Here is a 10,488-nt window from a genome sequence, read left to right as displayed (position 1 = left end):
CTAGAGGGCTGACTATGAGTCAGAACCTGCCCAAAGCTGACACTGCTATCTGTTCCCTATAACCCTTTTAATTTTCCATCATGGGAAAGAGAGAGAGAGGGGGGGGGGGGATAGGTTCACCATCTGTTTAAATTGGGGTAAAGAGACATGTCGCAGTCTGTGGACACTACATGGTTCCAAAGATTTGCTTATTTATTCATCTGTACAAACATACTGTAGTTAAATCATAATCATCATCTCTATAATATAGATATAAATATAAAAAACAAATTCAGACATGATATATGATCAGGATTAAAGCCTGTTACATATATATATTTTAATCGCTGTCCTTTTTGAACTACATAGTGTATTACTTTAATGTCACACCACCTTTAAAGTGCAGATGTTTAACAGAAGAATGTAGTCAAGTAAAGAATAATAGGGAATGAAAGATATGAAATAACTTCCTGTCACTTCTCAAACCATTGAACTGGTACAGTGCAGTTTATCTCATTATGGAATGTAGTAGTGTTGGAATGTACAGTAAGTATGGTAAAAAAAAAAAAAAAATAGATTTTAAGAGCGATAAGAAATAGTCAAATCTATTTTTGCTTTCTGAGCACTTTCAGAAGGTCTTATTGGTAAATGGTATCTTTAGAGTGTGCTTCAGTGCCAGGGTGGAGTCTACCTGCTCAGCTGAGAGCAGGGTGTGCCACTGTGCAATTGGCCTTCGAGGGTTTGATAACATGTCCGCCCAATGACGCAGCTGGTTCCCTGTTGCATCGCAGCCCAGGAAAATCTTCCCAATGGCATCATTCCTGGTAACCTTATCATGGTCCCACACTGAGATCACCAGCTGCACTCTCTACAAAAATGGAAGTGACAGGGAAAGACAGTGAGTCCAAACCAACAGCTTAATTTAAACGGTTTGTTTAAATAGACATGGATCAAACATTTTTGCAAAATGCTAGTGTAAATTCATATAGCCAGAGTTAATTCACACTCTTTCCATACTGAAACCTAATAAATTCATCTTAAATCAATCAATTACACAGTAATGGCAACAGATCCTATAACATTACCTCAACGAAACTAGCAAATTTGGATGTGTAACAACAAAAATATTTTCTGGTGTAAGTATTTGGCACTAAAAACAGGTAGAGGCTAAAGAATCAAAGTGAGTGCTTAGACTAAATTCAAAACATTTACAACAGGAGAAGATATACTAAGATACCTGGTTGAACAATGATACTGCTTGTAACTGTGACTACTTGAGAATGCAGACTGACAAGAACAAAATACTGGATGATTGTGAGGCCAGTTTGGTTCCTGAAGGATCATTTGGTCTTTATGTCTCATTCTAAATTTTAATTTTACTCACTTGAATCTGTTCAAAAGACACTTCAAAGGTGAATGATTCATTGAAATAGGGATTCAGAGTTTTCTTCTTCACAGATGTCTTCCTTTTTTTCCATTTCCTTTTGTCCAGAATCAATTGGACTTTCACATAAGGATCTGCAGAATTTCCAGTTAAGAAAATAGAATGTTTCAGTGTTCACTGGCATAACAGACAGCTTCACAGGACATTGCTGCATTATGACACACTGACCTGATGAGCCTCCTTGATCCATGCTCCTCAGGTTCTTTGCTTCCAGGATCACAACAGTGAGCTTGCTCGCTGTGGGCACATAGCGCAAGGAGAAGCAGATCTCCCCGAGATGACCTTGCTGAAGAAGAGCATACAAAACAAAATGAGGACCCACACTGCGTTTCATATTCTTCAAGGAGACTTGGAGATTTAGCCATTTAAGTGAAACTAAAACATAGAAAGCGTGGTCCATGTTCTTTGTGTGTATGGACTCAAGTGAGCCATGTACCTCATACTTGGAGGCTTCACTCAAGTCTCTCCATTCCTCAATTACATGATTCCAGTCCACAGTGGAAAGCTGTAACCGGAGTTCGCCGATGACATCATGCTTGGAGAATCTGTTGAAGTCATACACCTGCATCACGAGCGTGGACTCACTGAGCTCAGCCTGGGAAATCTAAACACGCAAAATACACACTTACACATCTACAGCAAGATGGCCCAAACTGTTACAATAAAATGACTCAAACATAAAAAAAATTAGGATATTTTCATACTGCCTTGAAAGCAGCTGTTATGAAATGGAGGATTTCGCTGGAGATTGATGATGTTCTGCTTCTATAGCCCTGTTACCATCATACAGATGTATTGTGAGGGTATTTTAATTGATTAATTGAAATATTCTAAGTTACCTTGTATTTAAATCGTTCATTGAACACTGGGTGGAGAGTTTTCCTGAATACTTTGGTTTCGCATGTTTTGGATTTGCTTGGAAGGATGTAAACTTTAACATATGGGTCTGAAGTTCCTCCTGCATCCATAGCTTTTAAATCAGCAGCTTCTTTAACGCCAACAGTTAGCTTAATGGAAACAGAAGTGCAGTCAGTGTCATTCTAGAGCAGTAGTACTGGCTTGTTGTAGTTGGTAATCTCTAATTTATGACTGTAATTATAAATATTCATATATGCAAAGGAAAGCACAGAAAAGAGATGTTGTAGTCACTCTGAGAGTGCATACCACTCTTGACAAGCCAAAAAAATGAATGAATGAACAAATGAGTATTAATCTGGTTGACTGACACACTAACGAACATCTTAATTAATTGCATGTTAATTATCCTGTAACAGTATTGACTGGTATAACCATATAATGCAATGCTGATATAAGCATGATGTATTTTCTTGACATCTTTTCAATGCAATAAACCACACACCACTTAATTTATGTCTAAAAACTGGTATGTAAACCCAAAGCCAACCTCTGAACTTGGTGCATTATACTCCAGTGAGTAGAGAAGTTTCCCTCTTGAGTTATCAGATGAACCATACTCCACATCATCTGCCTCAGGCTGGACCTGCCAGTCAAAGATTGTATTGGTCAAAGAACCAATCAGTGATGTTACTTTCACCGACCAATAGGTTTGTGCCAAGCTGTATGTAGGGAGGGGTTCTTTAAGAACTGCCTACCAAAGCTGTGGTGGTGGATCCAGTCAGTCCTTTCATATTGATTTGCTGGTCCACCTTCTTCTTTTTCCTCTTTTTCCCTTTGCAGCAACATTTTATACAGATGCACAGAAAACACAGTAATACCACCAGAATGATAACTGCAAAAATGGTGTAAATGGCCCATCTTGGCACTGTGAAGAAACAAAATGGGGAAAAGAATCAATTTAAAGAAAACTTTGTGGCTTCAGCTATTTCCCAGGGCAGCTCCGAGATGCAATTTTGCCATAGCTACCGCTATGGTACACACGTAAAGCATGAGACAAGAGCACAGCCAGGAGGATTAAGAGGAGATAAACTTGTAACAAGTGAAAATTGAGAGTTAAGAAATGTGCGCTTGGGGTGGAATTAGATATGGTGCATGCAACAGGTGTCCAGGCATTGCTCCATCAGGGTTAAAATAGGACAGGCTTAGGAAAGGGATTGAGGCCCCCACAGTGAGTGAGTACTCACAGGGGATCTTGTCCAGGAGATGAGATAGAAACCCAGGGTCAGCAGTGGTGGTGCTGGCAGGGATGGTAGTTTTAGACACTGAGGTAGGGTTTACATTGCTGTTAGACTTCATGCCAGTGAAATTTGATGGAGGTGTCTTGTCTGTGGGAGCCATGGTCTATGGGATGAAATGGACGTAGTTCAATGTACACATAAGGAAAAGGAATTAGTGTCATTCATATCTGAGTAATGCTGCTCCACAGTGCACCCTGCTGGTCAAAGCAATAAATGTGTTTTTATAAAGAGGCGCCAAAGGCCTGTCCATTACATGTAAATGTGATAATCTGCTGGCAAACACCTTAGTATTGGCATAAAATGCACATAAACAAACACAATAAATAATGCTTCGTTTGAGGTTATTAAGTTGAATGTTATACTTTATCTCTTTATGTTTTCCTGTCCGGAGTTCAGATGAGTTTATGTGCTTATTATATTACTGTGTAGATCTCTTCCAAGTTTCTAAATATATGGTACAGTGTTTATTCCCATCTTCTTCCCCTTTCAGACACACACACACACACATACACAACAAACAAACAAACAAATCCAGCCCACACACAAACACAGCCCAAACAGCCTTAAGTGGTTGAGAAATACAGCACTGAATATTATTTATGAAATAATTTTGCTTAACAAACTGTTCTCTTATTAATTTTTTTTTTTTTTTGTCGGGTTCCACTTTTCATGTCATTTTCTCACCTCGAAAACACATGTAAACATACGCGTACAAACACGCAAAAAAAATAAACTCAACACAGACAGACATGATCAGCACAGGCACAGTCTTGGGTTGCTGTTCTCTAACTTCCTCAGCAGTTCCAGAAACTAGGTTACCATGATTCGAAACAGATATGGAGCCACCACCATAATTAAACAACTCCAAGCAATGTTGACAGCAATTCCAGGAGACTTAAGAGAGGGTGTGCTTCAGGGCATGGCGATAACATTCTTTGTCAGCGGTGTTTCCAATTGAAAATGTGGCAATAGGGTAAAGGGAAATAAAGTGAACAACTAGACCCTAAATCTAAAATATGCACCTTCCAAATAGTCACAGAACAGTGAAATACAGCCACTATTACTCGCAGTTTAACTAATGCCCGAATCCCATTTCTCAGTACCAGACAACAGAGCACATCTTTGCCTTGATAACATCAAATACATAATGAACAGGGTTTTAATGTCACACGGAAAAAAGAGAAATATTAAAACAATCTTCGGCTGAAACGGGCTCTCGGCCACAATGAAACAGCCACAGAAACTAGCATATAAATGTAGTGTCTCTCAAATGGTAGTCAAAATCATGATGCTCGAATCTAAATTTTACAGGATCTGCTAATCTATATAGCATTATGTTACTACTCACTGTTCAGTTCTGATAAGTCTTGCTCTGATCCAGACTTTCAGATTGGAAACAGTCTCTATTATGGTTCCAGTGATCCATACTAATGGAGTTTGTTCAGCACAAAAATCACTGAGCTTTGAGGAAGGAAGTTGCTGCCCAACAACAAAAGGCTGGACTGGCTGGTGAAAAAAAAAAGAAAAAAAAAACCCCAACTTTTTCCTAAAATAAGATGTTATCTGGTGAAGCAGAAGGTACATAATTACTTGTGCTCTCTATGTCCCTTTAAACTCATTTTATCTCGAGTTGTCCGAAACAACAAATGGCGAGAAAGATTTCTGATTGCCACGAGCTCTTCCATCACTCCTTCTGATTTCTGATTTAGATGGTAGAGGTCCAGCTGGCATTTTAAACCATGAGTGTAGCATTTTACACTTGTCTGGCATTAAGCAGCAATATCCTCGTTTGGTCACGACTGGACAGTTTAGAAAGACGCTCATATCTCTCCATTACTTGCTGTACTCTTAAAACGGTGTCACCATTCAATCAGTCAGCAAGCCTATTGTGATGCACAGAGGTAATCTATTTAGAACCCAACGCATTTGTTAATACACATTTTCTGGGTTAATTTCAGAGGTGTCATTTTAAACCGCGTAGTATTTGAAGAGTGTAGTTAAAGCTATTTCAGAGGATTTTTTTTCTGTATACTGAGTACAGTCATGTAGTGTTTGCACTTGATAAACATTTCGGTCATTAATTCATGGGCAGAAAAAAGTGTGCTGTAAGATCATTTAAGACAGTTCTCTTTTGAACTGAAAGGAACATTAATATGCTGGAAAAGAAAAAGACAGACAAAAACTTAAAAAGTAAACTTTTAGTCTTTGAGACCAAGTAATGTAAAATACACAATATTATTATCAGAGCTGATTCCAAAGTTATGAATTTTGTAGAAGTTATCAAAAGAAAAAAAAAGACAAATTGACCTACCCTCTGCAGTGGATCAGAAGTTTTCTCTTCAATGCTCCACTTCTCTTGTTTAGACAAAACTTTAATTACCTCATAGTTCCATCCCATAAACCATCACAATATGTTGAGAAAGATGAACAAGAAAGAGGCCATCCAGATACCTCCATCTAGTGTGCTTCCTTAACAGAAGAATGAAAAGGGAATAAATACCTACCCCGCCTTATTAGTACACAAAACTACCTGCAGCTATGTGCCAATAACAGAACAATGTGTCTTTACATACCTGAGGAATGTGAGGGACAACCCCTGGAACAAGGTCAGAACTAATAAGGTGACAGAACATTGTACTCATATAAAACTCTGTGATTCCATATTATTAAAATAAAAGTTTCAGTATTGCATGCGACTTACCAAGCCTGACACCTGGCGCAGTTATAATTAGAACAGTGGTCACTCAAGGAAATAGCACTAACCAAAGGCAAAACACAAATATTAGTCTTTGAGTGGAAGTTAGGATGAAAACCCGTTCTGTTACAATCCAAAATAAACAGACATGTAATCCAGTTTCAGCATAAACACTCATTATCTATTCATTTAACCCCTTCAAGCTAATATTCAAAAAGTTTTCTTCCTTTTTTTTCCTTTTAGAATTCAGCTTTCACAGTGTCAGAATGTTATTGCCTTTGTATGAACATATACAAAATGTCAGAAATGACTGATACTATATCACATTCAGAAGCACAATTTGTAGAGCTCTAACTTATTGCCATAGAAATATGACACATTCAGTTACTATGTCAATACTATTGCTATTTTAATAGTGTAGCAAGCACAGTAGCTGTCATGCATGAAAGTAGGTGGTATCACTTTTGTGTCAAGTCAAGTTTGCACTGAAGTGCTTTTGGAAATGAAGAATGGAGTTTTAAAAAGCAAAAATAAATAAATAAGTAAATAAAACTTGCCAGTATATCTTGTACATAAATAAACGGTTAATAATTTAGGGCCCAACAGTACAGCCTGCCGACGAGGAAAGACAGCGTCCTTAAGAACACACATATGAAAATTAAATTCGCCAATGCTATTGCTACTCCAGAACAATCGGTGGCAGTCTTTGCACCCTCGGTGTTGACAAGAGAAGCAGCCCCAATGTGATAAGGTGAAAGCGCGGATGTTTTCCAAAGTTTTGTGTGTTGGATTTTGTGCAATCTTGCTTCGGACTGCTTCAAATGTTACTCTACTTGGACTACCAAACTGCTGCAAGAGCTTTGTTTGCTGTATATGCATATTGTCAGATTTCATGCATGTTGAGCTGTTTTGGCACACGTTGTTTCGTTCAGCCCTCGGCAAATAGAATCCTTACTTCAAATGTCTGACATTAAATTTCTCTTGACTCTCCGGTAAAATGTAATGTAGTAGCATCTTTAATACTTCGTTTCGTTTTCCATTTTCTGCAGAGTTGCTGACTCCACTTCCGCATTTTCAAGGCATAATGGACACAAACGTACAAAACACTGAGGTGAAACAGCTGAACTCATAAACTGGCACGGTTTTTTTAGAACAGGTTTTTTATTATGACAAACGTACACTGCTGAACATTTCCGTCTCAGTAGTCTTCATTATATTGTCTAGACGTTACGTTCACAATACAGTTGTCTACTGTGTTATTACTCTGTTACATACGAGTGTCAGCGCCAATGTATTCTATTCATTTCAGAAACAGACCCGAGCCCTCGTGATTGCTGTATCGGCACGTGCCATTTTTCATCTGGATCAGACCCCAACTCAACCGCCCGCAGAATCAGAACCTCTTCCTCAGGGCACAGCCTTTTCTTTCATCGAGGTAAAAGTTTCCATCAGGTCAGCCTCAACATAACATGTGAACTTGTAAGATTTGTACAGCGTGTTCTATCAATAATTCTTTCTGTAACTTTCCTTATTCCTCAGGCAGTGAAGTTAGTCAATGAGAGACTTGTCAGTCAGAATCAAAAGGAAGACTTGCTCTTAAATGTGTTCCTGATTGAAAAGGACTATGGGGAACAACAAAAAAGGATAGTAAACAGCGCAATGCATTATGGTACTTTCCTATGCTATTTTTCGTTGACTTTAAATTTTAAACTTAATGGTGACGCCACTGTTATTTCAAGTTCGTTTAAACTGCCTTTGTGTTTTGCAAACAGGACTCGATATTGAGCAGTTCTGGTTTTGCAGTGAAGAGGATTTCATCAGTAGTCTGCAAGAAAATCATGTTTCTTTGTTCCTTTCAACAGACAAAAATGATGTCTACAGTGCTCTACAACACGGTACTTAAATCTTAATGCAAACATTACACTAGGGAGTTTATCTGAGAAGACAGACATGTTGAAACAAAATACCTTTTGACTTGTACTCGACTTGTGTATCGCCTTTACTTGTTGTGCTTGGTTTTACTGTTAGTTTGTATCCGTAGAAGTGATTTAGTAGCAATTTCAAAACTTTTTCAGATTCTTCATAGTGTTACAACCAAATTTGTGGGTGTTGTGGTATGGATGGTGAGGCTGTTTCGTTCTGTGGTCATGTTCAGGGGTTCCAGCAGCAGTACTACACCACCACACTGATCAGCAGCAGCCGCAGCCGCTCAAGGTAGTCTTCTCAGGGGATGTCATTGGCCTCTCTGAGGATACACTACGTAACCTGCCGCATCTCAGTTTTAGTGAATCTCAGATAGAGATCTTCAAAGCTGCAAAGGTAAATCACTTTGAAAATGCACAGACAAGCAAAAGAAAAAGCAAAAACAATGGATAGCAAAAAAGATCACTGTCACACCAAATCCTCATCACCGCCTTACCGCCATTATATCATAATTCAGTCATCAAGATGTACACTCAGGTTCTTTTTTTTTCCCTGTGGTCTGCTCATAATGGCACATCATTGAAAGGACGTGTGAGACAGCTGTATTGTCAAAGTGCTCTACATTGCCATGTCGTGATTAATCTGTATCGATGTTTTATCCGTGCAGAGTTGCATCAGAGAATTCGCTGTGTTGCTTGGAGAAATCAGGAGGAAGTTTGAGCGAGAGGGTGGTCCTTTATGTACCAGTCTCATCACTGTGTGGGGGAACAGGGATGTGTTTGTGAACGCTCTAAGAACCCTGAGAGAATGGGGTCTGGACGTTGATGAGGCCTTTTGCTTGGCTGGGGCCCCTCGCAGTCTCATTCTGGATCACGTGCAACCACACATATTATGTGTTGATGGACTTCATCTGTTAAAGGGTTAATCCACAGCGTTGTGAGGTTATCAAAAGGCTGGGGTTGTGCTTTCTGCTTTTTTTTTTTTCCCTTTTTTTTGGCTTTTTAGGTACTGCCCACCGTTTTTAAGTTTTAGCTTTTGCTATGAGAGAAATGTATATGATAAAAAAAAATAACTGCATGGGTATTTGCACAGGTTTTTTGTATGAGATATTGTCTGTGCCAAAAAAAAAGGGATATTTAATAAATTTCAGGCCAGGGTCTCTTCATCTAAAATATGATACAATCCAATATGGTATTTAGAGTCCTTTGTCATAGTGCCAGTTTGGTTCACGTTACTCCTTATGATTAACAGGTAAATCTGTATAAACTTTGAACATTTTTTATTGGTTTTGCAGGGTCCTTGGTATTCTGTTCTTGGATGTTTTAAAACATCCCATAGCTTTTGGAGCTATGTTTGGTCATTAATGACAGACTTCTGTTATCTACTAGAAAATCACTGAAAGGAGAATTCCTTGCATTTCTAAATATTACTGTCTGTGTTTCATTGTAGTATCTACTCATTACTTCCACTGTCCATTCATAAGAAAGAACACTGTAGTTGGTTGTTCAGATCATTTTATGAGAGCTCAGGTAGGATACACTACATTTTGACATCATTTAACTGTTTATTCATTCTGTAAAATTAAAGAAAGTTCTTTTTCCACGTGAGGTCCTAATGAATACAGAAAACCTAGACTTTTGTACATGATATATTACAATATATAACCAGATGTTTTACAGTCATTGTGAATGACAAACATAGGTCCATTGGTGTTACTTATATTTGTGCATGAGTTACTGGAGGAGAGAACCTTTAGAAAAAAAGACTGTGCACTCATGTGAAGCGTTTACTTATTGCATTAGTGAAGTTATCCTTATACAACGGTTCATTTCCATCCGATAAGAGGCTCTCCCAATATTTTGCATTGCAGTGCGGGGTCTGTGCATGAATTCTGCCATAAAGTTACTGACCAACTGAAAAATAAACATCACCAAACAGCACGGTTATATTCAACTGCAAAAAGGAACTTAAACTGCAATAAACTTTCAAAAGAAAAACATACATAAGCTTGTTACACATTGCACTCTCCTGTGACTGTACTTGTGAGAATGACTTTACAAATACCAGAAATATTTCGAATAAAGAATAATAAAACCGATACAATTCCACAGCATTTTTCTATTAAATGCAGTAGGCAAGATCCTTCAAATGAGCGAAATGTAAATGAACAATTTGCTCAATTGCACTACAGAAACATTTTCATGTTCTACGGAGAATGTATGAGAAGCAACAACCAAGCTGTGAATTAAATCTTGATTGTGCTTCCTTTAAAGTTTAAGGCACTAATTATA

The 10,488-nt window shown here is 38.2% G+C and overlaps 2 protein-coding genes across 2 annotated transcripts; one reads left to right on the top strand and one right to left on the bottom strand.

The window, feature by feature from the left end:
* Nucleotides 1-607: 607 nt before the first annotated feature.
* On the bottom strand, nt 608-3,679 carry syt8 (synaptotagmin VIII). Its single transcript, XM_030790608.1, has 8 exons — nt 3,526-3,679; nt 3,037-3,206; nt 2,829-2,924; nt 2,263-2,430; nt 1,860-2,027; nt 1,592-1,709; nt 1,364-1,497; nt 608-847 (listed from the first exon to the last, which is right to left on the bottom strand). The coding sequence occupies exons 1-8, from the start codon at nt 3,677-3,679 to the stop codon at nt 608-610; spliced, it is 1,248 nt and encodes a 415-aa protein (XP_030646468.1).
* A 3,648-nt stretch (nt 3,680-7,327) lies between these two features.
* LOC115826723 (cytosolic 5'-nucleotidase 1A) lies at nt 7,328-9,229 on the top strand. The gene is made up of 7 exons (XM_030790607.1): nt 7,328-7,385; nt 7,584-7,709; nt 7,814-7,943; nt 8,047-8,169; nt 8,430-8,593; nt 8,865-9,071; nt 9,203-9,229. Exons 1-7 carry the CDS (start codon nt 7,359-7,361, stop codon nt 9,227-9,229), a joined length of 804 nt encoding a protein of 267 aa, XP_030646467.1. The 5' UTR covers nt 7,328-7,358.
* The last annotated feature ends 1,259 nt before the right edge of the window (nt 9,230-10,488 follow it).

This window comes from Chanos chanos, chromosome 13, assembly GCF_902362185.1.
Source record: "Chanos chanos chromosome 13, fChaCha1.1, whole genome shotgun sequence".
In the NCBI taxonomy this organism is placed as follows: Eukaryota; Metazoa; Chordata; class Actinopteri; order Gonorynchiformes; family Chanidae; genus Chanos; species Chanos chanos.
The sequence above is the reverse complement of the archived record's forward strand: the minus strand, read 5'-3'. Positions and strand labels throughout refer to the sequence as shown.